General features: G+C 38.6%; 1 protein-coding gene across 7 annotated transcripts in view; it reads left to right on the forward strand.

Annotated features, from left to right (window-relative positions):
• Positions 1-20,713, forward strand: part of CDK8 (cyclin dependent kinase 8) — a 151,437-nt gene extending 130,724 nt beyond the window's left edge. For 4 of the 7 annotated variants that reach the window (XM_004054284.5, XM_063697214.1, XM_055359717.2 and 1 more), the window contains 8 exons: positions 727-858; positions 8,878-9,021; positions 11,759-11,828; positions 12,626-12,698; positions 15,927-16,024; positions 16,741-16,819; positions 16,938-17,096; positions 19,431-20,713. In XM_004054284.5, coding sequence (XP_004054332.1) covers positions 727-858; positions 8,878-9,021; positions 11,759-11,828; positions 12,626-12,698; positions 15,927-16,024; positions 16,741-16,819; positions 16,938-17,096; positions 19,431-19,556 — 881 coding nt within the window. In that variant the 3' untranslated portion in view covers positions 19,557-20,713. The remainder of the gene's footprint in view (positions 1-726; positions 859-8,877; positions 9,022-11,758; positions 11,829-12,625; positions 12,699-15,926; positions 16,025-16,740; positions 16,820-16,937; positions 17,097-19,430) is intronic. The other 3 variants (XM_019039939.4, XM_055359715.2, XM_055359716.2) reach the window with 3 other exon arrangements.
• Positions 20,714-26,668: the final 5,955 nt, after the last annotated feature.

The following is a 26,668-nucleotide window of genomic DNA, read 5'->3' on the forward strand; positions in this document are numbered from 1 at the left end:
GGTATAGCAGGATAAACAGCCATACCCGAATAACTGCACTACATGTTAAACTGTGTTAAATGCCATGACGAACTGTATCTAATCTCAGTTCTAGCTCTGAGGTATGAGTATGTACCTTTGTCAAATCACCTAACTTCTTGAACCATATTCATCTGGAGAAGGAGGTGATTTAATTAGATGACTTTTAAAGTCTTACGTAGCTTTTAAAAAAAATACTGTGATTCCTTAAAATTAAGTTAGTGAAATTTCAACCCAAGTAATAGGGGAAATAATGGTGTTAAAATATTGCATAGTCAGCTTCTGATTAATTACACCAGTGAACAGGCTTGTTGATGGAAATAATGGAAAGCCTTACTCTAACTGATCCCATTTCCTGGTGCTTGTGACCAGTACTAAGAATGGAAATGCAGCTCAACAACCCTGTCCCTAACGGTGGGGTGACACATGGAAAGAAAAATCTGCCCAGAGAAGCAAGGTCACCCCTGACCTCAGGCAGCAGAGCTTGACTATAACCCCATTGAAGAACTGGGTAACAGTAATTTGAAGAGAATGGAGCTTTCAAACTTGCTTTATGTAAGACTTCTAAAATGGATGTTTTGTGGGTTTCTTCCCCTAGAATTGAGCACATTTTTCATCTTACTGAATAAGATGGTAAATTAGACTAATTGGTTAGATTTGTAAAAACCATTTACTTAGCATGATTTTTTTTTATTTTTTATTTTACAGCTGACATGGGCTTTGCCCGATTATTTAATTCACCTTTGAAGCCTTTAGCAGATTTGGATCCAGTGGTTGTTACATTCTGGTACCGAGCCCCTGAACTACTTCTTGGAGCAAGGCATTATACCAAAGCTATTGGTGAGTAGAACTAATTAAAATTCCATGAATTTTTAAAAGTTTCTTTAAAAGACACACATTCCTATATATTTTTAAATTAAGTACTATAGCAAATTATAAAAGTAAGAGCAGACTGAGTGTGATGGCTCATGCCTGTAATCCAAGCACTTTGGGAGGCTGAGGCAGGTGGATCATTTGAGTCCAGTAGTTTTGAGACCAGCCTGGGCAAAATAGTGAGATGTTGTCTCTACAAAAATTTTTAAAAATTAGCCGGGCATGGTGGTGTGCACCTGTAGTCCCAGCTACTCGGGAGGCTGAGCTGGGAGGATCGCTTGAGCCTGGTAGGCAAAGGTTGCAATGAGTCATGATCGCACCACTCTACTCCAGCCTAGGCGACGGGGAGACGCTGTCTCAAAAAATATAAATAAATAAAAAATAAAAGTAAGAGCAAAGCCTAACCCAACATTCTACTACCTAGAAATACTATCAGTAGCAATAGGGGTATATCATTCCACATACTTCTCTCTGCATAAAAAGATATCAAAAATCTTTGTAATTACATGGGATCATATTATGCATTCTATTTAAAATTTTATATTTAATTTATAAAACAGTACAATTTTGAAGTCCTTTAACTTAAGACAAATGTTTCTTTTACCAAAAGAAATACTAACTTCTGAAAGAGCCCCCTAAAATTAAAGGAAAGACATTATGAAAAACAATTTAGCACTTTAGGACATTTTAATCTACTTTTCTGTTTTTGATAATATCAGTTACCTCCCTATTATAAAGAATGAGGAAATTAGTGCTCTTACACTTCTTCCCCTACCAACCTCTCAATCTATAAGCAGAATTAGTAATATCTTCATCACTTTGTCAATGTTGACATTGTTTTGTTTGCTAACCATAGTTCCCACAGTTGTTTATACTTCAGTTGTGCATTTAATGCTCAGCTGCTAGGCCTTTCACCATTGCTCGTCCATTACTCAAACCTGATTCTGCTTCATTCTCTTTGGTTGCATTATCATCACGTAGGTTTTTTTTGTGTGCTTTACCTTTCTTCTTTTCTTTATTTTGTGTCTTTATGGTTTCCTTAACTTGTTCTGTATCCTCCAGGATGGTATTAAACCCACTTTTCCTTTACTGGGTAACTGCATCCTGAGGTTTTCTATTTTGGATTGGTTGGTCTCCAGGCATATTCTACCACTTCATCCTGCCTTTTCCCTTTTTTATTCCTCTGGGTTAGATCTATTGCTTTCTGGATTTCATGATTTCATTTCTTATTTTGCTACAGTATGTTCTCATGTAAATTCCTTTGGAACTGTATCTTAGAGGTAAATTTTCTAGTTCTTGTATTTCTGAAAAATGCTGGTCGGTGTCATACTTGCTAGCTTGCCAGGGTTTACAATTCTAGGTACAAAAGAATTTTTCTCTCAGAACTTGGATGACACCCCTCCATTGCCTTCTAGTGTCAATATTGCTAATGAAGTCTCCTGCCTGTCTTGTTCCCAGTCATTGGTAGATCACCTGGGTTTTTTCTTTCTAGAAACAAAAAGGATTTCTCATCCTTGTATTTCACAGTGATATGCTGACCACTTGGTGGGCACACTCAATCTGAAGTTCATATCTTGTATCTGTGGGAAATTCTCTTGTGTAGTTCTTTGATTTCCTCCTCAATGTTTTCTGTTTCTCTCTTTCCTCAACTCAGTGTCGTCAGATGTTAAATTTCTTGGATTAATCCTTTATACTACTTTTTTTCTCATGTTTTTCTGCCTTTGTCATATCCATTTCTAAAAACCTCTTCTTGTTCTCTGATTACTTTTTCATAGTATCTTGTATTTTTTAATAGAAAGAAAAGCCTACTATCTGTGAAGACAATGATAACATTGCTGATTTGTTTGTATTTTGCAGTATTCCCAGAATAATTATCTGTGTTTTCTTTATAGTTACTCTTTTCATTGTATGTTTTGATCTCTCCCTTCCATGTAGCAAGCATTCTTCAACTGTTTGGTGACCCTTGAGTGTCTCTTTGTATTTAAAAATCAGGTTACTAAAACTGCTTGAGAACTTTGTATAAATCATGGGGCTTATAGAGTGAGAACTTTAGGGTGATACAGCAGAGAGCCACCGTTGCCTGGGGTAACCTCTAAATGCCAGAAGGCGCAGGTCTTTCCTCTGAAGCCAAAGTCTTCAGGGAAGAGTCCTCCAACTTTTGGCCCATGCTGTATGTACCTGGCAGCCCCAGGGTGATGATAGAGAGTAGGGAGGAGGATCAGCTCCTCCTGTTCAAATACAGACTTTGTAGCTGGTATTCCCAAGAACAAAATCTTCGCAGCATTGTAGGGGAAAAGTCTGCTTCCCACTCAACAACAGCACCGTGTCCTGAGACCTTCTCTGAACTGTCTTGTCTGCCTTCCATCTTCTAGGTCTCCACATGGCCAGTTTCTTCTTTTTATTCAGACCTTAGTGAAAATAGTACCTTTTCAGAGAGAACTTCCCGGATTACATAGTCTAAAATAGCACCCCACCTCCACCTTCACACTTTCTTTTACCTTATTGTCTTCATTGACTCAAAGGGTATCTAAACTCCACTAAAACAGGTGGACCTCACCTCACTGTTCACCATTGTAAACCAGTGCCTACATAGTATGTAGTGAGAACTCAGTTTTCTTTGTTGGATACTTGAATGAATCTTGTCTCTGACAGTCTCCTCCTGTTCTTGTTACTGTGCATTTATACTTTTATGACTTTGCTGTCAATTAAATGTAGATTCAAGAAGGGAAAAGGAGCAATGTTTGTGATCTTTCCCCCATATTAATCTTCAATCCAATATATCATTTCCAAAAATCTTTATGTTCTAATCTTCACACATGCTTTAAGATCACATTTTATTTTACAGAAAAATAAGTCAGTTAGATATGGGAATTCTCTATACTATCTTTGTAACTTTTCTATAAATATAAAATTATTAATACAATATTTAGTTTTTTAAGTCAGTTAAAAGGAAAAATAAGGATTATTTATTCTAGTCCTATTTTGGAATACATGTTATTACCTAAATACATATCTGGGTATCTTCTTTGCAAGTGTACTCTAAAGGCATTTAAGGACATATATAAACTAATGTGATACACAGAGATTTTTTTCCACTCAGAAAATGAATGTTTAAAAGCAGTGTTACTTTTGGTAAAGCATATTAACAAACTATACAAATAAGAAAGTGATTGCCTAATCTTATTTCCTATTCACTGAACACCTGAGACTTGAATTTATTTAAATTGAGTAAAAAATATACTATCACAGAAACTTGTGACTCTGGCTCACTGTTTATTATCTTGTTATTTTTCCTGAGAAACTTATGTCTTATTGGAAACATTAAGATTTATATAACCTTTTACTCACTAGGATATTCTACAGTCTAGCAGTTCTAATGCAGGGAGTGTGCCACAAATCTAAACTACCAGCACTTAGGAAGCTAGATTCTCTTGTCCCAATGGCTGTATGATTTGGGAGAGAGGTCTTTCTTCATATTTTCCTCCCTCCTCCTCCTCACCAACATAAGCATTTATTGGGTAACTACTATGTTAGGAGGACCAAATATGAATTCAAATGATGGGCCTTACCCTGAAGAGATTTACAGTCCAGTTGAGAAGACAGTATGAATATATGCATACAATAATTTAGTCATCTTTGAACAACAGAAGTAACAAAGACTACCAGCCGAAGTTGTAGTCTTACTTCTATCACTCTGGGGTGTGTTTACGCATTTAGTGCTTTAGCCTCAGTTTCTGAAAATGAGAATTTAGCCTGAGTCGTCTCTTTGATCTCCCTAAATTCAAAAGTTCTGTGCTTTTATTTGTTTATTTAGAGACAGAGTCTCGCTCTGTCACCCAGGCTGGAGTGCAGTGGTGCGATCTTGGCTCACTGCAACCTCCGCTTCCCAGGTTCAGGCAATTCTGCTTCAGCCTCCCGAGTAGCTGGAGTTACAGGCTTGTGCCACCACACCCAACTAATTTTTTTATTTTTAGTAGAGACAGGGTTTTGCCATGTTGCCCAGGCTGGTCTCGAACTCCTGACTTCAAGTGATCCGCCTGCCTCGGCCTCCCAAAGTGCTGGGATTACAGGTGTGAGCCACGACACCCAGCCAAAAAGTTTTAAGCTTTTAAATAAAAACAGCTGCCTTCTGAGGCCGGGAAGTTACAGAGGGAACTGACTTGGGTGCAAAGGATTGAAACCAAGGTAAGTGCCATTTTCTCAGCAGTGGTGATTCCAACCCACACCGTCGTCTGGTGTACACCTGCTTGCCCAAGATCAGTCTTGGGGAACACTTTCTTCTATTGAAACATTGATTCAAAATTTATAATATACACAAACCACTTTCAATTTAAGTTTCTAAAAATAAGGTCAGGCACGGTGGCTCACACCTGTAATCCCAGCACTTTGGGAGGCCAAGGTGGGCAGATCACTTGAGGTCAGGGGTTCGAGACCACCCTCACCAACATGGTGAAACTCCGTCTCTACTAAAAATACAAAAATTAGCCAGGCATGGTGGTGGGCACCTGTAATCCCAGCTGCTCAGGAAGCTGAGGCAGGAGAATTGCTTGAACCTGAGAGGCGGAGGTTGCAGTGAGCAGAGATCACGCTACTGCACTTCAGCCTGGGTGGTAGAGCTAGGCTCTGACTCATAAAAAGTAAAAATAAAATAAAAATAAGAATAAGGAATTACAGAATGGAACCTTTTCTTTAATACCAGCCTCTACCACACAATCCCATTCCTCCTGTCTCCTGCAGAGGTAGCCTAAAGATTAAAATACTCAACAAATTTCTCACACCACCATTAAAGCTGCTTACCAAGAACTTCCCCAGCATTTTGACTTCCTTGTTTGATAGCTGAATTGTGAGCAGGTGATAGAAGAGCCTTTCTAGTTGAACATACAAATAATTTGCTGAATACATTCCATTTAATGAAGGGGTTACATCTGTTATGAAGCTACTAAGAAGGAGCAAAAGCATAGGGAAAAAAATCTGATCAGAACACATCAAACTCACATGTGCCCCCTCTACTACAAACAGATAGTAGTGCTGTGGTGGTTTATTCCGTTGTGCAGAACTGCAGGCTGAGTCACTAAACCAAAGAGAGGAGGTAATAGGTTAGTAAACATTGTAATCCCAGGAACAAAGTTTAATTCACTTTTGAGTGTTTTGTTTTTTGTTTGTCTGATTTACTTTGGGGAAAAGCCTAAAAAAAGGGATATCAATCTCTAATTCAGTGCCACTAAAGTAGTCCTAAAAGTCTTACTAAAGTATGGACTTTTAAGCTCAGGTGTTTGTCCTCAAATAGCTGAATGGCCACTAAATGTGAGGCATTCTGCTAAGTGGGAAATACACATTAAAATAGAGAAAATGAGAATTTCTTCCCTTTTATCAAAACAAGAAGCTTGCTATTACTACACTTGTTGATTCAAATATTATTGAGCAAATTCTTTTCTCCTCCCAAATTTGGTCTGTATAGCATGCCAATTCCTACTATTTCCTTTGCCTGGTTAGCTCAGTAGCTACCTATAAGCATCACACATTTTGAGAAGTAGATGAAACTTATATGTTTTTAATTTGGAAAGCCATTTTATAAGGAATTTGGCAGGCAGGTGAAAACTAAAGAGACTTTCCATGAATTGGGCACAATCTAAAAAAAAAAAAAAACAAGGTAGGAAAAAGAAACTTATTTACAATAATTAGAAATTTATCTGAAATAATAGCCTGATCAGCTGACTCAGAGTTAATGATTAATGTTTGGGTCAGGATTTTGAAGAAAGGAAGAATGGTAAAATTGACAAAGGTGAGAGAGAATAGCAGTTAGAAAGACAGAAGAGTTACTAGATGGGAGGGAGTTAAGCAAGGTTCAATAAGTTATTTTTCTTGCTGACTGGACTTTTTCTTTAAAAAGCAGTGTAGCTTTGCATACACTTTTTCTGTGAAATAGGGTCTTGCTATGTTGTCAAGGCTGGATTCAAACTCCTGGGCTCAAGCGATCCTCCCGCCTCAGCCTCCTGAGTAGCTGGGACTACAGGCATATGCCAGTATGCTCAGCTAAGAGCAGTATAGCTTTAATTATAGCTAAACTACTTACCTTTCATCTTCCTTTACATATTTTATTTTCTTCTTTGGAATTTTTAATAACTAACCAGATGAACTGTTACAGTGTTTATTGGGTGTGCTGTAAGTAGAATTTTAAACATGCAAAGCCATCCATCATCCCTTTTTGTGATCCTACTTAGCTGCCTATGTGGCCATTGATTATCAAAGGTTAGATTTATAGAGTATACCCATATAAAAAGAATAATCACAAAATAATTTTCCCATATACCTTTCGATGACAAAAACAAAATAGGTTGGCCTATGTTTCTTGATGAGACTTTTCCATATGATGATATTGGCTAGGCTTGGTTCTCTGATACGTAAATACGATGTCATTTTTTAAAATCACTTGCTGCAGTCAGTGTGAATCTTTAATAGATGATTAACTTGTTACTTTGAAATGTAAATGTGTGAAATTTTAGATTAAATTAAATTAAATATCTCTATTCCAGTTTTGGAATTTAGGAATTCTCATTTTAGGTTTTTTTCTTATTTCCTTTTTAAGTGACAGTTATTAACATATCTGAACAATCAGCTTTGATAAAATAGTCATTTTGATTTGTTCCCTTTCGTTATTTATATTTGTCACAGGTATTGGCTAGGTCAGTCAAAAACCATGTGTTGAGGGTCTGCTATATGCACACCATTGTACTTAGTTTAGGATTTGTTAAGAGTAGAAATGAAATATTTTCAGCTTTAAATTCTAAATTGGCAAATAGATCTTACCTCTACTAATAGTTCTTTTGAGTACAAATTTAATATGAATGAAAGTAAATCTGTATCTTGCGAATGAAAGGAATTTACTTTGTTGTGTACAGAGAAACCCATTTGCCTGGCTTTTGTCAATAATTCATTTGAATTTATAACCCTTTTTTTTTTTTTTTTTGAGACGGAGTCTTGCTCTGTCGCCCAGGCAAGAGTGCAGTGGCGCGATCTCGGCTCGCTGCAGCCTCTGCCTCCCGGGTTCAAGCAATTCTCCTGCCTCAGCCTCCTGAGTAGCTGGGACTATAGCCGCGTGCCGCCATGCCCAGCTAATTTTTGTAGTTTTAGTAGAGACAGGATTTAACTGTGTTGGCCAGGCTGGTCTTGATTTCCTGACCTCGTGATCCGTCCTCCTCAGCCTCCCAACGTGCTGGGATTATAGGCATAAGCCACCACACCCGGCCGAATTTATAATCCATGTTAACAGTAATATTTTGCTTTTGCTTCCTGTCCTTTGTATTAAATACTTAAATGTGCAAAATCTGATACTGCTTATGGCATCAAGAACCACTTTGAAAAAAAACTTTGTTAAAGTAGAAATGCTGTTAATTCTTAGGCGTTTTGAGGTCGGGCATTGTCTCTTGATGGAATACCACCTTACTGAATAGTGCTAACATGAGAGGTCAATTATTAGACCTTGCAAATTAGCAAGTAAATAAAATAAAAAATATTTTATCACAAAAATTTACACTGATTATGTTAGGCGAGTGCCCAATTTCAAATACTGTTTGGGTTTTCCATTTGTTTTTGTTTAGTTTTGTTTGGTTGTAATTCCCATGCTCCATATGCAGCTTTACTGTAGTTCACAGAAAAGGTATCACCTGGACATTGAAAACTCACCAAAATCCAGCCAGTACATTTAATTGGGCTTAGAGTGAAACCATTTGGGTGGTATGGAGGTATACAGAATGAAAAATCGGGGTGGAGGGCATGGGAATATATACTTATAATAATGTTTCATGGTATTTAGTAATTATAATTGCTTAGGAATTAATATGAGTTATTAGGGAAAGAAAGAAAAAAACACTCCCCAAGAAAATAAAATTGCATTTTCTTTTGGAAAGAACCACTTTATTTTGCACCTTTCTTTTTCTTTTTTCCTTGCCTATTTTTCTTTCTTTTTTTTTTCTTTTTGTTTTAAAGATATTTGGGCTATAGGGTGTATATTTGCAGAACTACTAACGTCAGAACCAATATTTCACTGTCGACAAGAGGACATCAAAACTAGTAATCCTTATCACCATGACCAGCTGGACAGAATATTCAATGTAATGGGATTTCCTGCAGGTACACATTATTCATTTTTGTTTTTGTTTTTAAATCACTGTTGTTTGAACTTAGATGTCTTCGTTGGAGAGGTATATATTTTTAGCTGATGGAAGCTACTTTTACTTGAGTCTTTGTTTTTTGACTTGCATTTATCAAAGATCCGTAGAAACAACAAAATTTGTAGAGTTTGCTTATTGGCATGAAAATATTTATGGGTTTCCTGAATTTCAGGACTGTATTTTTGTTTCATCTTGTTTTACTTTTTTGTTTTGTTATTTGGTATTTGAAATGATAAAATATTTTCAATATCTGTATTAAAAAGGTACCTTTAGCTCTTACCAGTAGAAACTATAAATGAATTCAGTAGTAGGAATTTTTTTCTGGCAGCACATATAATACTGCCACTGTTTGGCATTCAAATATAAATTTTGAACCTTATTTCTATTTAGGGCACTATAGAGAATCACATTATATTGAATAATAGCATTTAAGTCTTCTCTTAGAACAGTCACAATGTGGGTGAGAGTCATAGTACCCTACAGTGAGTTAGCCTGCTGTTTTGCAACAGAGAGATGGTTTACATGTATCCTATCCCTGGTATTAGATCTCTCCAACTGTATCTCAATCCCTAGTTATACTACAGAACGGTAATCACCAAAAACTGCTCAGAGGTCCAGAATAATGAGGATTTGTTTAAAACACCTAAATTTTGGCTAGTCAAGTACTTAGTAGAAAGTGTTTCTTATTAGGAATATTTCTCAGGTCACTATAAACTCAAGACTAATAGAGACAATACCTGAGACTTTTAATTCTACATTCCCTTGTGAGGGTGTTAATTATCAGTAAATGCAGAATAACTACACAGATACTGCCTTTCTCCAAAATTGGTCACCAGTGTGGAGAAGACTTCTGTTGTGATGGGAATTTTATTTATTCAGTAAATATTTATTGAGTACCTGCCATGTGCCAGGCACTGTCTTAAGTAAAAAGTTATTGATGATGTAACAGACATGATTATTGCCCTCTTGGAGTTTGCATTGTACTGCTATATGTAGAATGTTTAAAAAGTAGGTATGGTTTTGAGTAGAGACAGAAGAATTCTCTTTCCTTCCTGCTTCTGAATGTGTCCACCATTTCTGAGCCTACGGGAAAGGCATAGCTTCTGTGAGGGAGTAGATGTGGTGAAGATGTCTATCAGCGACTCTTAATATGTGGTTCAGAGGTTAGAGTGGTTTATAAGGAAGCTTGGAAAACAGGCAGCAGAGGTTAGATTTGATAGCTAAAGAATGAGAATCCATAAGTTCTTGAGTACTAGAGACATGATTTATGTTGCATTTTAGAAAGATTTAGTAAGATGGTGGTAGGTAAAAATCTGTTAAAAAGAGCTAACTGAAATCAGAAACCAGCTGTAGCAGTGCTGCAGACAGAAAGTAAGAGTGATGATAAGGATGGAGAAAAAAGGGCAGATGGAAATGTTTCATAGGAAGTGTATAAGCAAGGGAAAACTAAAGATTATCTTAAAATTTCTAGCTTGAGAAATTGATTAAAAGAGAAATTGGAGCAAGGAAATAGTTGAGAAAATTCCATTTAGGAGTGTAGTGTATGTTTAGTTTACAATATGTGATGTCTTTGGAGGATAGTTACCAAATATTTTTACAAGTAAGTTCAAAGAAAAGCAAGCCTCTAAAGGCCATTTAAAAGATAAAGGTTTTGCGAGGCCGCGGTGGGCGGATCACCTGAGGTTGGGAGTTTGAGACCAGCCTGAACAACATGGAGAAACCCCATCTCTACCAAAAATACAAAATTAGCTGGGCATGGTGGCGCATGCCTGTAATCCCAGCTACTCTGGAGGCTGAGGCAGGGGAATCGCTTGAACCTGGGAGGCAGAGGTTGGGGTGAGCTGAGATCGCACCATTGCACTCTGGCCTGGGCTGTTAACAAGAGCGAAACTCCGTCTCAAAAAAAAAAAAAAAAAAGCTAAAGGTGCTGTTAAGCTGCCTGTAACAGTCCTTTGCACCTAGTAGACTCTCAGGAAAACCCATTGGCAGATATTGGAGAGAACACATTATGTAGCATGTATTGTTTGAGCAACTCGGATGCCAGCAAAAGTAGCTGAAACGTTTTGTACTTAACGTATTTAGGAGCTGGGGTTGTTTTGGGTAATGTTAACCAGACTAGCCAAGGTACCAGCCCACTTATTAATATACTAATTATATCCTACCCTATTGTGCAAATAGTTATTACCCCTTCTTCCATTGATTGCTTATGTAAAGAAATATATTTAACAAGGTGAAAGGAGGGCTGTAGCATAAAAAGAAGTATAGTTTAAAGCCACTGAGGGGAAGATCTTAGATTTCTCATTGAAGAAATTGATTGCTGATTTAACCAAGAAATTTGGTAGAAAAGGGGAAATAAGCAGTTTTACTAATAGAAAGAGGACATTTAATAAGATAAATAGAAATATGTATAACTTATTCTTCTCTAGTGACAGAAATTGAGGCAGCTTATAGTAAAACATACAGAAAGTTTGCAGTTTAAAATTTAAAATATAAACAGATATATAAAGTTATATAAGGGATAAGGAATTATGTTTACACTTCAAGATGTTTACTGTTGCTGAACATTTATTTGAAGACAGCTTTTTTGTGTGGAGGTTGAACGGATAGGCAATGTAATGAACGTGGTAATAACCTTTTTAAAAATTCTCAAGAATAGGAACCTAGGCAACATAAAAATTTATCAATGTATTTCACAGATAAAGATTGGGAAGATATAAAAAAGATGCCTGAACATTCAACATTAATGAAAGATTTCAGAAGAAATACGTAAGTTGGAAAAAAAGAGACTCCTTGTTGATTTTTGCTTTACCAGAATACTCAGTGTAAGGCTGAATATTCAACATAATAAAATACTCAATATAAGATTACTCTAATAAATAATTTTACTTATTTACTCTAATAAATATTTTTCATGATGACAGTCTTTATTTCTTAAGATGCTTAAATGATTATATACAAAAGTGACTAATATTAGCAGCTGATTTGGATATAAAACAAATTCATGTCTTTCCATATTGACTACTTTTTGGAAGCTAGACATTAGTGAGAAGTATCACAGCTGAATAAATAAGAATCTAAATAAATAAACTTTGGTAATAGCCACTTGCTTACCAATCTAGGTTACAGTAATTTTAAGCAGGTTTTAACAGAGAAGAATGGATATTTCACCTGTTTATAATGCAAAGCCAGGGATTGGGAGAGTTTAGTTTGTATACCTATGACAAAAGTATTTTACACTTATTGGTAAGGCTGAATTAAACTTTTGACCCAGATGTTATTTAAAATAATTGTTAAAATATAATTCATGTGAAAAAAAAGCTGTTTAGTGTCTGTTATTCATGAAATTGTCTTACATTTAATCATCGCTATCCTTTCAAAAGTGACCATTGTGGATATTGAATGAAATAGAAAACTGATTTAATTCTACTCATTTTATGCTCATAGTGTTTTCAATATATATTTTATATCAGTTATGATCAAAATAATTCTCATCAGAAGGACTTTAGCCAATGTACAATTAACCTCAAGTCTAATATAGCTATTTCATAGTATTTCTCTTTCAGGTATACCAACTGCAGCCTTATCAAGTATATGGAAAAACATAAAGTTAAACCAGATAGTAAAGCATTCCACTTGGTAAGCATTGGATGACAGTATTAATGAAATGCATTTTTTCCTTAACTGACTAGCCCAACTGAGGCTTTTTTGGATCAATTTATATGGTTACTTAGCTAGCACTCAGAGTGCTTTCATGGTAAATGCAGAGATCTTGTTAGTGCATACCAATAAAGACAATAAAGTATTTGCTTTTCCAGACTCATATCATGGTTTGACAGACTAATGTTTGGTCACATTAGATTTTCTAAAGATAGCGATGGTAACAAATCTGTCCAAACATTTATAAAATTACATGTATTGTTTTTCGTCTGTTTAAGATTTTAAAAGTTTCAGAGAAGTATCAAGAAGAAAATACTTCTCACCATTGATAGATTGTTTTGTATTTCAGCTCTCTGAAAGACTGTTTACAAAGTTCTTAATTTCCAAAATACCTCTTATAACCTTAAATGTTAACAGTCCTTCAGCAATTATATGTGCTATTTGATTTTTCTGGAAGAATGTGATAGATGCCATATTTATCAGTGTGTAATGGAAAAATGATTTAACCTAGAATCTAATTGAATCCGTGCACTAACAAGGTAATTTGTGATGAAATTATATACAGCCATTACCAACTTTGTTTACAATAAAATTTCCATCGTTACAGCATAATAATTAAAAATGTTTTTTGTTTTAGAAAAAGGTTTATAACACATAGAAGGGGAGTTTGGGGAAGCAGGTTGTATTTTGCTTGGCTTGAAATTCTTTTAATCCTTATTCCTAAGTTCTTAAATGAGAATTCTTTCACCTTGAAGAGGTTAATTAACCTTTCCTTTATTGCAACCAGGCCATTTGGCAAACATTTCTTCTGTTCTTCCTTTGTTTCTCCTTTTTCTTCTCTTTCTACTGCTTCTCCTTCTGTATTTTCTACTTACTATTTTATCAGTTCACATTTTATATCATGTATTTCATATCTTAACAGCAATTTAAAAAGTCATCCTTAACCTGTCATATTACCACACAATATATTATCCAGATAATGGTTTATTATAATGTACTTACAGTAGGACCCAAATTAGAGGTCTAAGTTAGATCCTTCGAAATTATGGACTTACTGATTCTAATAAAATAATGATAGTGGCAGAAGATTAGAAGTCATGACTTAGGGGAATTATTCTTCTCCTTGATTCCCTGCTACTCATTATAGTCTAGGATGACTCTGCCTACCATCACCACTAAAACTCTAGAGATATACCTTCCTTGTAGCTTATGTGCTTGTTTTTACCAGGGTGACCCATCTTAATTGGAGGTAATCTTGAGTAGTCCCTTAGGAAAGCCCTGTTATAATTCCATTAAAACTGTTGGGTATTTTCAATAGCAAATTCAGGCCTTTCCTTTCAACCCTAAAAATAAAATTGTGCTTTCGCTGAAATATCAGATCATTAAAATTAAATTTTAATCTCACCATTCTAGCGTTTTATTTGCATCTTAAAATATGTCGTGTCGGCCTGGCGTGGTAGTTCATGCCTGTAATCCCAGCACTTTGGGAGGCCGAGGCGGACGGATCACAAGGTCAGGAGATTGAGACCATCCTGGCCAATGTGGTGAAACTCCTAAAAATACAAAAAGTAGCTGGGTGTGGTGGTGCATGCCTGTAGTCCCAGCTACTTGGGAGGTTGAGGCAGGAGAATCGCTTGAACCCAGGAGGTGGAGGTTACAGTGAGCCTAGATCGTGCCACTGCACTCTAGCCTGGCAACAAAGCAAGACTCTGTCTCAAAAAAAAAAAAAAAAAAGTCTTTTTATCCTGTAAAATTTGTCATCTCTCTTTAAGTCTTTTTTGTTGGAGACACAGTTTCATTGTGTCACCAGGCTAGAGTGCAGTGGTGTGATCTTGGCTCACTGCAACCTCTGCCTCCCAGGTTCAAGCCATTCTCATGCCTCAGCCTCCCGAGTAGCTGGGATTACAGGCGCCTGCCACCACACCCAGCTAATTTTTGTATTATTAGTAGAGATGGGGTTTCACCATGTTGACCAGGCTGGTCTCGAACTCCTGACCTCAGGTGATCCACCCACCTTGGCCTCCCAAAGTGCTGGGATTACAGGTGTGAGCCACCACACCTGGCCTCTCTTTTAAGTCTTAATGTGTCTGTTAGTTCATTGGTTTTCAAAGTGCAGTCTCAGTCCAGCAGCATGGTATCATGTAGGGCCATGTTGGAAATGCAGGCTTTTGGCTCCTACTCACATCTACCAATCAGAAACTCTGTGAGGAGGGCCCAGCAGTCTGTTTTAAGAAGTTCTCCAGGTGATTCTCATGCATCCTAAAGTCCGAAAGCCACTGCATTAGATCAGAGTATAAACTAAGAGACCACATATTAGAATCCAGTTGAATGAACTATGTTTTAACTAAAAAATACTGAATCTTCACATTAGTGTGGCATTTATAGTAATAATAACAATAAGAGCAAGCACTTACATAGTACTTTCTTTATGCTAGGCACCATTATAATTGCTCTCCGTATATTAACTCATTTCATCCTGAAAACAACCTGTGATAATAGTCACCATTTTTAATCTCCATTTGACAAATGAGGTAACAAAAATATTAAGGTAACTTATCCAATGTCACGCAGCTAATAAATGTTGAGTCAGGATTTGAATGGAGCAGTCGACTTTCAGAGTCTCTGCTCATCACACAGCTGTGTACTTTATAAGTTGTGTATCACCATTTTTATTTAGACTAGAACAGCACTGCACAGTACCACTTTCTGTGATGATCTGCACAGTGCAGTAGCATAGCCACTAGCCACATTTGGCTCTTGAAATGTGCCTGGTGTAATGGGGAGATTGACTTTTTTATTTAATTCAGTTTTGATTAACTTGGATCTAAATATGAATCGCTACATGTGTTAGTGTATTATGTGTGTAACAACAGCTTTTTTATCTTAATAGAAAAAGAATAGAAAATACACGAATTTTGGTCCTGTTCTAAATTGGATAAAGCCATTTAGATAATGGGGGTGGGGATCATTTGTTTAGTCAGAGAACATAAGCAAGAGTAAAACAAGTGAGATTATGAAACTGGAATGACTAAAGTGTGAATTACTACATTAAATTTAACAACTAGGAGTTTTGTTGTTAATTTGGGGGAATAAATATTTTCCAAATTGTGATGTTATTCACCAAAAAATATATATCGTCTTCACATATGTGCTGAAAGATAACTGTGAGAAGCAATACAGTGATGTTTTTATGGTTTGTGATTTCAGCTTCAGAAGTTGCTTACCATGGACCCAATAAAGCGAATTACCTCAGAACAGGCTATGCAGGATCCCTATTTCCTAGAAGACCCACTTCCTACATCAGAGTGAGTGGCCTAGTTAGCATCCATCAGCATGATGGAGTTTTTGGAGTATGCTTTCTTCTGGTTGTCAACTCTTAAGTTGCTCCTCCTCTTATATGGGAACCCAAGGAAATCCTTTATGACAAGCAAAAATGAGCTTTGCTGATTAAAGTGTCATTTAGGGGCTTTCCAGTTAAGAGGCATTCCTGTTCATCTCTTGCTTTATGAAATGCTGATCACATTAGTTTCAGCAGTGATCCAGCTATTCAGTGACAGGTTGGTTATGCATGCTGTAGCTCCTTACTGTCTGCAGTTACAGTTTCATGTTCCAAAATTGCAAATATTCCCAAATGTGTTCCCTATACCATCTTTTGTTTTGTTAATAAATGTAGTAGGAAGGGTAAAACAAAAATTACCTTTGAATGGTGACACATACTTCAGCTAGAATCTGTATTTTGTCTGTATTAATAGAAGAGTAATGCTGGGATAAAAGAAGAAAGCTGAATCATACTCGATGATTATTGATCATTTGTATACAGCTCAAGCCCTCAAGTAGCCTGCTGTAATATTGCTAGTTACAAAGAAAAGATTCATTTTGTCACAGTTACATGAAAGGTGCTTATATTTGCAAATATGGAGACAAAGTTCATCTTAAAAGATTAAAATGAGAATCTCCTAAATGAAGCATTTGGAATATTGATTAGTATACCAGAAATGATTTTTCTTTTTCTTATGATCAGCGTTTTTGCCGGTTGTCAAATCCCTTACCCAAAACGAGAATTTTTAACGGAAGAAGAACCTGATGACAAAGGAGACAAAGTAAGTATTAAAGTACTGTTAGCAGCTTCTTGTTTCGTGAATGCCTCCATAACATTTTCCATTGTGGGTATATTTTGTTCTCCCTCTGAGCTGAACTTTTTCTCTTTAACCAATTGAGAAGAACCAGCAGCAGCAGCAGGGCAATAACCACACTAATGGAACTGGCCACCCAGGGAATCAAGACAGCAGTCACACACAGGGACCCCCGTTGAAGAAAGTGAGAGTTGTTCCTCCTACCACTACCTCAGGTGGACTTATCATGACCTCAGACTATCAGGTATTCCAAGTTTATTTTGTATTGACTGCATGTCAGTGTTTACATATGGGTTTATGATCGTGGGAAAATGGGATTTAATTGAGAAATACTGACGTCTGTATACCCAGGGAAATACATTAACATGAAATGTTACTGGCATGGAAAAGTACTGACAGTGGTATGGTAGCAAGGGTTTAGACTTTTGAACCAGACTTGGAATGATCAAATACAAATTATGCCATTTATTAACTGTGTGACCTTGGACAAGTAGGATAATATCTCCTGGCGTTTTTTCATCTGTAAAATGAAACTAGTAAAACCTAACTTGCAGCTGTTGTCAGATTAGACATGAAGTGTCTTGAAACCTAGCTTATGGTAGGAGCTTGATAGCTATTGTTTTGGAACAATATTCCACAGTGATTAAGAACATAGGCTTTCAGATCCCAGTCTGGCCACTTACTTCTCTGTATCCTTGAGTAAGTGATTCAGATGTTCTCAGTTTCCATTTGTAGACTATGGATAGTGATCAGTGTGAAGCTGTAGTAAGGATTAAATGAGATAACTCTGGGAGGTTAAGTGTTGCAGCCATTTCAGGAAACTGAGGCTTGTAGAGGTTAAATAACTTTCACATGGATCCCCAGCAAGCTGTAGATGCAGGACTCATATTTGATCTGACCACAAAGGCTGTTATGTTGCCTACTTAGGGATCCTATCATGGCATTGTCAGTTACGTTGTGGAAAGACCCTCTTTGAAAATTGTATACCACCTCCTTTTCTCTTCTGCTTATTCTAACCATATTCCCAACTACACAAGGGTTCAGTGTGGGAAGGATACTGAAAATTTGACCAATTAGAATGATTTACACACCAAAAAAAAGAGAGAAAGAGATGTTATTAAACTGATAAGGTCCCGAGTGCTCGTTACTGTACTTTCAGAATTAGGTATTAACTCTTTCCTTTGGTTAGGGGAGAAGTCCAGCCCATCACACCATGGAAATCACTGTTGTGTGAGTCATAATTCTCTTCCAGTTAGCTAAACAAGGACACCAAGGGCAGACAGCTGTGGGAGTTGTTGGTTCCAGTATCTTTTTCTTCCTTTCCGGATGGGAAGAGTGCATCTCTCTTGGCCCACGAATGTGTTTGCACACTAAGGTGATGGCATCCTTAGAAGGAAGCAGAGCAGTGCTCTGACCTTCGCTTCTGGAACCGAGAAAATGATGCCATGCTGCTTTGTTGGTGTGATTGTTGTTGGTTTTTTGTGGATGAATTTTAAAATAGTATTTGTGACTATCATTTCATGTGTCCACTCTTTTTAAAAATGTTACCTTTTCTAGGATTGGCAGAATTTGGAATTATATGTCTTATTAAATATGCTTTGAAAGACAGAAGTAATAAGTTCTGGTTAATCTTTTATAGTGTTTGTCTTGGGAGCAAATAGTATGAGAGAGAGGTGTGAGAATGGGAATAATAATCTAACATATCAAAATTAGAGAACCCCAAACCATCACATTCTTTCTCTTTGTGCCATTTTAGAATTGAGAATACCATCCTTCTTACATGTCTGTGGTTATATTTTTACTTTTGTATATAAACTTGTAGCAGAAAATAAGATTCAGTAGTTTAAAGGGGCCAGGCACTGTGGCTCATGCCCATAATCCCAGTGGTTTAGAAGGCTGAGGGGGAGGATCACTTGAGGCCCGGAGTTTGAAATCAACCTGGGCAACATAGCAAGACTCTGTTCCTTCAAAAAAAACTTTTTTAAATTAGCTGAGCATGGAGGTGCGTGCCTATAATCCTAGCAATGATTATACCATTACACTCCAGCCTGGATGATAGAGTGACACCCTGTCTCAAAAGAAAAAAAAAATAGTTTAAAGGGCATAAAAATGTATTAATGCCAAAGAAATGGATTCTGTGATACCTTCTCCTATCATACTCATTTTTATTCTTCAGTCATGTGTGTAGGGGCGAGTTTTCTACTGAAGAAAGCATGTAAATAAGCTTTGAATTTTTTATGTATACATCATTAAGTTTCTGGGTAAACATCTCAAGCAAATTTACCAAGTAGATACAAAACAGCATAAAAAGGGGTTACTCCTGTAGAAAAAAATGTATTTGCACAGCATAGTAATAAGCCTAGGCTTAATATTATTTACTAGCAATATTTCTGACCTTCCTCAAGAGAAGAGGATGTTAAAATATTTGGGGTTTTTGTCTTTAATTATAAAGTTAGTACATAGCACAAAACCTGTACATCGTTTCTTCCTTGAAACATAATGACACTTTAGTCACATATTGGGATTGAGCTTCCCCTAGAAGCACCTGAATCACACTTTTCCCTCATCTCCTTTCCAGCGTTCCAATCCACATGCTGCCTATCCCAACCCTGGACCAAGCACATCACAGCCACAGAGCAGCATGGGATACTCAGCTACCTCCCAGCAGCCTCCACAGTACTCACATCAGACACATCGGTACTGAGCTGCATCGGAATCTTGTCCATGCACTGTTGCGAATGCTGCAGGGCTGACTGTGCAGCTCTCCGCGGGAACCTGGTATGGGCCATGAGAATGTACTGTACAACCACATCTTCAAAATGTCCAGTAGCCAAGTTCCACCACTTTTCACAGATTGGGGTAGTGGCTTCCAAGTTGTACCTATTTTGGAGTTAGACTTGAAAAGAAAGTGCTAGCACAGTTTGTGTTGTGGATTTGCTACTTCCATAGTTTACTTGACATGGTTCAGACTGACCAATGCATTTTTTTCAGTGACAGTCTGTAGCAGTTGAAGCTGTGAATGTGCTAGGGGCAAGCATTTGTCTTTGTATGTGGTGAATTTTTTCAGTGTAACAACATTATCTGACCAATAGTACACACACAGACACAAAGTTTAACTGGTACTTGAAACATACAGTATATGTTAATGAAATAACCAAGACTCAAAATGAGATTATTTTGGTACACCTTTCTTTTTAGTGTCTTATCAGTGGGCTGATTCATTTTCTACATTAATCAGTGTTTTCTGACCAAGAATATTGCTTGGATTTTTTTGAAAGTACAAAAAGCCACATAGTTTTTCCAGAAAGGTTTCAAAACTCCCAAAGATTAACTTCCAACTTATAAGTTTGTTTTTATTTTCAATCTATGACTTGACTGGTATTAAAGCTGCTATTTGATAGTAATTAAATATGTTGTCATTGATATAAACCTGTTTGGTTCAGCAAACAAACTAAAATGATTGTCATAGACAGTGTTTTATTTTTCCTGTTGGTGTTGCTGATTTGTGAGCATGCTTTAAGATGAAAAAAGCATGAATGATAACTTCCTTAAAAAGGTGCGGCATCCAATTCAAATATTTTCGTCCTGATTTTAAAGCTGGTTGGTGTAGTGCTATTAAAATTTCGTTCAGTTAATTTTCCTTTTGAAAACTTGTTCGCACGTTGTTTAGGGTGCCCTTACTTCAGCAAAGGAGAAGGAGTAGGAGAGCCTTAGAATTTTTGAGGAAAAAAAAACCTATAACATACAATGTACTGTATCAAACTATTTTACATGAATGACACAAGTATTCTGAATAAAAAATAATTGAACATTGTTAAAAACAAGGTGTTATGTAATAAATTTATTTTTCATAAATCAAAACATGGAGTCAGCTGTATTTTTTATATGTACAAAGGGTTTTTGTTTTAATTTTAAAATATGCCTTAACAAGTAGCCTCTGAAGAAATCTCTTCACTTTTCATTAATAATATCTATGTGTCTGTCTCCATAATGGAGTACTGACTTGAGTCTTAGATATGGATCCTTTTTCCTGGTATACTCGGTACCATAATGTAAGATATGAAACACAGACACCTATCTAATTGGAAGATATTGGTGAGCCTTCAATCGCTGGAATAATTCCTAATTTATTCTGTGTTGTACTGAGAAGGGTTTGACTGTTGTATCCCTAATAATTCATTTTCCTCCTCCAGAAAATACAGAAGATTAGGAAAAAAAACTAACTTTTTTTATTAAAAACCCAACTCAATGATATAAAAACATTCTAAAACAAAATAACTGAGGAATCTCTGTCCTTATAGGCCTGACAGTACAGTAATGGTAATTTCTAGGAGCTGAATTCATGTTTCCATTTTAAGTCCTCCTGCCCCAACGCATTCTCAGGATGTGTGGACCTGGTTATGAGTTCCCCTCCTGAGCCCTCAGGAGCTCCCTGCCTTCCATAGTTTGGTCTGGGTTTTTTTTCTTTCTTTCTTTTTTGAGACGGTCTCACTCTGTCACCAGGCTGGAGTGCAGTGGCGCGATATCCACTCACTGCATTCTCAGCCTCCCGGGTTCAAGAGATTCTCCTGCCTCAGCCTCCCAAGTAACTGGGATTACAGGTGCCCACCAGCACACCCGGCTAATTTTTGTATTTTTAGTAGAGACAGGGTTTCACCATGTTGGCCAGACTGGTCTCGAACGCCTGACCTCAAGTGATCTGCCTGCTTTGGCCTCCCAAAGTGCTAGGATTACAGGCATGAGCCACTGCACTGAGCTGATTTCTGTCAATTTTGCCTCTTACTGTGCCTTCTTATTTCCCATCCATTCTCATTGTTTTCTAATATTTCTCCCTACCATTAAAGCTGAGGTTTTTCAAGCTTAGTGGATATGAGAATCCTCTGGAGTATTTTTCTGCCCTTCAGGGAGGGCTACTCTACTGACATGAGTTTCCTATGTGAATTTCCAAAAGCGAAACCCATTCTAGAGTGGACCGTTCCACTCTAACGGTACAAGAGCCTGAAGGCTCAATTCTCAGGTTTTTGTTTCTCTGTCTATCCCCATTCCCTGAGTGATCCTGCCCCATCTCCTCTCCTGTCATTAAACATGGAGGTGACCATTGAGTGTACATCCAGCTAGCTTTCTCCCTGAGCGCCAGGTTCCTGCGTTTACTTGCATCTGTGATAAGTACCATCCACATCCACATGCCTGCCAGCATTTTCTATTCCCTCCCCTGGCTTTATTTTTCTACATAACACTTAGACCTGACTGATGACATCTGTTTGCCAATTTTCTGTTTCTTCCCAGTAGAATGGAAGCTCCCTGAGAGCATGGGTCCTGTTCCATCTCAGACCTGGCTTCTTGATCTACGCTTATGCCCTGGGTGCTGCCATCCAGGCTCATGACTTTAATAGGCTGATAATTCCCAGACTTCTAGTCCAGACCTCCCTGTCCTGTCTGACTCATTCTTACATATTATCTAGACTGAATCTGTCCATGTCCAGAAAGGTGACTCCAGCCTCCAGCCACTGCCTCCTACAGACTCAACCAGCTAGAGGAGGCGGAAGGAGCGCTTGAGCCCAGGGGGTTGGCACCCTCCCCCCTTCTGGCTGTCCAGGCCAGGCAGCAGCCCTGGCACCATCTCTCACACAGGACATCTGTTCCATATGCAAATCCTGCCAACTGTCCCTTGAAAACATATCCTGAGTCGCTCTGTCCTCACCACCCGCACTGTACCACCCTCTACCAAGGCACAGCCTTCTTTCCAAGACTGTTCCAGTAACCTCCGCCCTTCTCCTAGTCTTCACACAGCATCCTGAGTGAGCCTTGGGCATGGAGGTCACGTCACTCCCCTGCTGTACCCAGAAGTCCCTAGTGTCCTGGCCTCCCTTCCCTGGTTGGTCCCAGCCTCTGTCCCTCTCCTCCTGGTGGCTGCACTCCCACTCCACCACTCTCCTTGCTGACCCTCAAGCATGCCAAGCACGTTTGGTCTTAAGGCCTTCATGCTTGCTGCTGTCTGCATCTGCCTCCAGTGCTCTCCCCAGCAAGCTTCTTGGTGACATTTTGGGGTCTGCTCAAGTCTTATCTTCAGAGAGGCTCTCCCTCTCTGCTTTAAAAATCACAGCCTGAGGCCGGGCATGGTGGTTCATGCCTGTAATCCCAGCAATTTGGGAGGCTGAGGCGGGTGGATCACTTGAGGTCAGGAGTTCAAGACCAGCCTGGCTGACATGGTGAAACCCCGTCTCTACTAAAAATATAAAAATTAGCCAGGCATGGTGGCACATGCCTGTAATCCCAGCTACTCGGGAGGCTGAGGCAGGAGAATTGCCTGAACCCGGGAGGTGGAGGTTGCAGTGAGCCAAGATTGTGCCACTGTACTCCAGCCTGGGCTACAGAGGGAGACTCCACCTCAAAAAATAAAAAAATCACAGCCTACCTGCCTCCCCACCCCAGCATTCTCCCTCTCTTGTACCTGCTTGGTTTTCCAGCACAGCACTGAGCATCGATGAGGTGTCTACTTGTTTACTGGTTTTTCTCTCCCGCTAGAAAAGAAACTGCAGGATGGAATTATTTATTTGCAATAGTCCCAGCAACTAGAAGAATGCCTTACAGCAGCGCTCATCAGTATGTGCTGAATGCATGGATGACTTTCCATTGGATGTCAAATAGTATCTCGAACTGAACACATCCAAAAGAGAACTCTTTATTATTATTTTTTTAATGTTGGGTTTTTTGTTGTTGTTGTTTTTTGTTTTTTGTTGAGACAGGGTCTCACTCTGTTTCCCAGACTGGAGTGCAGGGGCACGATCTCGGCTCACTGCAACCTCCACCTCCCAGGCTCAAGCGGTTCTCCTGCCTCAGCCTCCTGAGTAGCTGGTATTACAGGTGCGCACCACCATGCCCTGCTAATTTTTGTATTTTTAGTAGAGACTGGGTTTCACCATTTTGGCCAGGCTGGTATCAAACTCCTGACCTCAAACGATCCACCTGCCTCTGCCTCCCAAAGTGCTGGGATTACAGGCGTAAGCCACCATTCCTGGCCTAGAAAGTGTTTTTTCTCCACATCTAAGTTCAAGAACAGGAGCAATCGATGGTAGAATACTTTTTAAATATGGAAATTAGTTATGTTGACATTTTCCAAAATACTTGCAATCTGGTAATAGCCCCCACTTTATACTGACCTCCTCCACATTTATCAGTGCTACTGTTTGTATTTCTGCCTACATATATGTTCTTCTACCTTTTTTTGTCTTTCAGCTTTAAAAAAAATTCCCAATGGCCAGGCACCATGGCTCATGCCTGTAATCCCAGCACCTTGGGAAGCTGAGGTGGGAGGATCACTTGAGCCCAGGAGTTCAAGACCAGCCTGGACAACAGAGTGAGACCCTGTCTCAAACACACACACACACACACATCTCCAAGCACAGAGGCCATTTTCAGTGTCCTTCCCTAAAAAGCAAAAAGTCTTGAAAATCATGATGCCAACCATAATCCAGATTTATTGCTTAACAAATTCCTGATTCTCATTAGCCTTGGGAAACACAAAAATTACTCTGACTTAAATAATGAGCATTTCAATATTAGTTGGTCTTTGCAGCAGAAAAAGATATTTGAGGTCTACTTTGTTTCTCAAACCCAGATACATCCCCCTTTTAAAGTGACAACACATAGGCCTCCCTCTTTTTTAACTTGCTGTAAAGAACTAAATGCATGCAATGGGTTAGAATATATACTTTTTTTTGAAAGACTATGAATAAAATAATTACAGTTAACATTGTACAAAAATAGGACTCATTGATAAAAATTTAGTGCAATCAAAATACAAGACATGCTTATTATTGTTAGTAGTAGTAGTAGTATTTGGAGACAGGGTCTCACTCTGTCACCCAGGCTGGAGTGCAATGGTGCAGTCGTAGTTTACTTTAACCTCGAACTTGTGGGTTCAAGTGATCCTCTTGCCTCAGGTTCCCGAGTAGCTAGGACTACAGGTGCACACCAACACGCCTAGCTGATTTTTTTAAAATTATTTTTTGTAGAGATGGGGGTCTCACTGTGTTGCCCAGGCTGGTCTCCAACTCCTGGCTTCAAGCAGTACACCTGCCACAGCCTTCCAAAGGGCTGGGATTACAAGCATGAGCCACCCCACCCAGCAAGACGTGCTAGTAATACCTTGGCAACGTGAAAGGATGAGTGAAAAACGCTATGGTCAAGCTTATAACCTCTAATTGACAAGAGATTTGTGTAACAAATACCTACTGAGGCTGAACAAAGTGATGGCCACGTCATGCATTGAGGCATAATTTCCAAAAGATGTGTCATGCTCTGGCTTGGTCACTTATTGAATTCCATATGTGAATTAATGTATGCCATCATCAGTACAGAGAGGGCCTGTCTAATGGGTAGGCGTGCCATGAGAATCCAAATGGTACCTGGAAATCAAGTGGGGGTGAGAGAGCTCTGTGTATATTATTTGGGTCATTATATTCACCAGAGGTTGACGTTTCAGAGATCAAACACTATCCATGATTGATATAGGAGGTTTTCAGGATACTCTCTAGCCTTAGAAAGGACTGAAGTTATTCATTCTTTCATTCCATTTATTGCATACCTACAAAATGCTAAACACTGCCCTGGATGCTGTGGCTGCAACAGAGGACAGCGAGGGCTCGTTTCCTGTACGCATGCAGAGTGTATTTCAGTGATAGAAGATAAACAGTTAAGCAGTAGATAAGAATAACAATAATGTCACATTTTGATTAAAATATTTGTAAAAAAGGAGGTGAGGTGAATGACAACGTCTTTGAGGGCCCGTTTTAAGTAGCATAATCAGAAGTTTCCAAAGAAGTGATATTAAGTTGGTGCAAAAGTAATTGCAGTGTTTGTCATTGAAAGTAATGGCAAAACCGCAATTACTTTTGCACCAACCTCATATTTGCGATGAGAAATATGAACAGAAATAGGATATATGTGAAATACATGAAATTTGCACATAGGAGCTTTGCAAGCAAGAGCAACCAATGTAAAGACCTGCGGCAGTGACGGGTGTGGGGTATTGGTGGAAACGGGAGCTCTGTGCCAGAAGAGAGTGGCTCCAAAGGTGTGGGTGAGGGAGGAGTTAGATAAATAGGCAGGAGAGTATCCTGCGTTGTGGGTCCATCGGCATGTGGGGGAGGTGGCCACTCACCAGCGGCAGGCACCAGGACCTGTGGACGCTTCAGGTGCTTGACTCCTGCCGTTGAATATGGCATGATGCTTGAAGCCATAGCCTGCACACCTTCATCAGCTGTGGAACCAAATTCACCAGCTGGCCCAGCCACTTCCAAGCGGGAGAGATTTTCTAATCTCTGCTCCCTGGCCTCCACCCTTCCTCAGTATGATCTAGCTTCCTACCTGGCCTCCCTGCCTCCCTACACGTGCCATTCTGTAGTCTCTCTTCCACACAAACTAATGAACCTTTATAAGAATGTCTTCATAAAAAAAAAAAAAGCTAGTAAAAAGAAATTTCAGGAGATAAAATTTTTTTTAAAAATAAAAACGTCTTAAGAGACCTCCATCACACTTAGAATAAAGTCGGAATTTCTCAGCACTGCCTAAAACATTCCAGTTTGGCAGCTCTCCCCATTCGCGTTTCCCACCACTCCCCTGCCCGATGACTGCACTCCAGTTACCGCCGCATCCTGGCTCTTCCTCCAAAACGTCAGGCGCATGCCTGTCTCCAGGCTTTTGCTTGCTGTGCCTTCTGCCTGGAATTCCCTCACCCTGGATTCTGTCTGGCTTGCTCAGTTCATTTAGCTCTGCTCAAATGGCACCTCCTCAGAGAGCCCTCCCTCCCCACCC

The sequence above is a fragment of the Gorilla gorilla genome, chromosome 14 (genome assembly GCF_029281585.2).
Source record: "Gorilla gorilla gorilla isolate KB3781 chromosome 14, NHGRI_mGorGor1-v2.1_pri, whole genome shotgun sequence".
NCBI classification, from domain to species: Eukaryota; Metazoa; Chordata; class Mammalia; order Primates; family Hominidae; genus Gorilla; species Gorilla gorilla.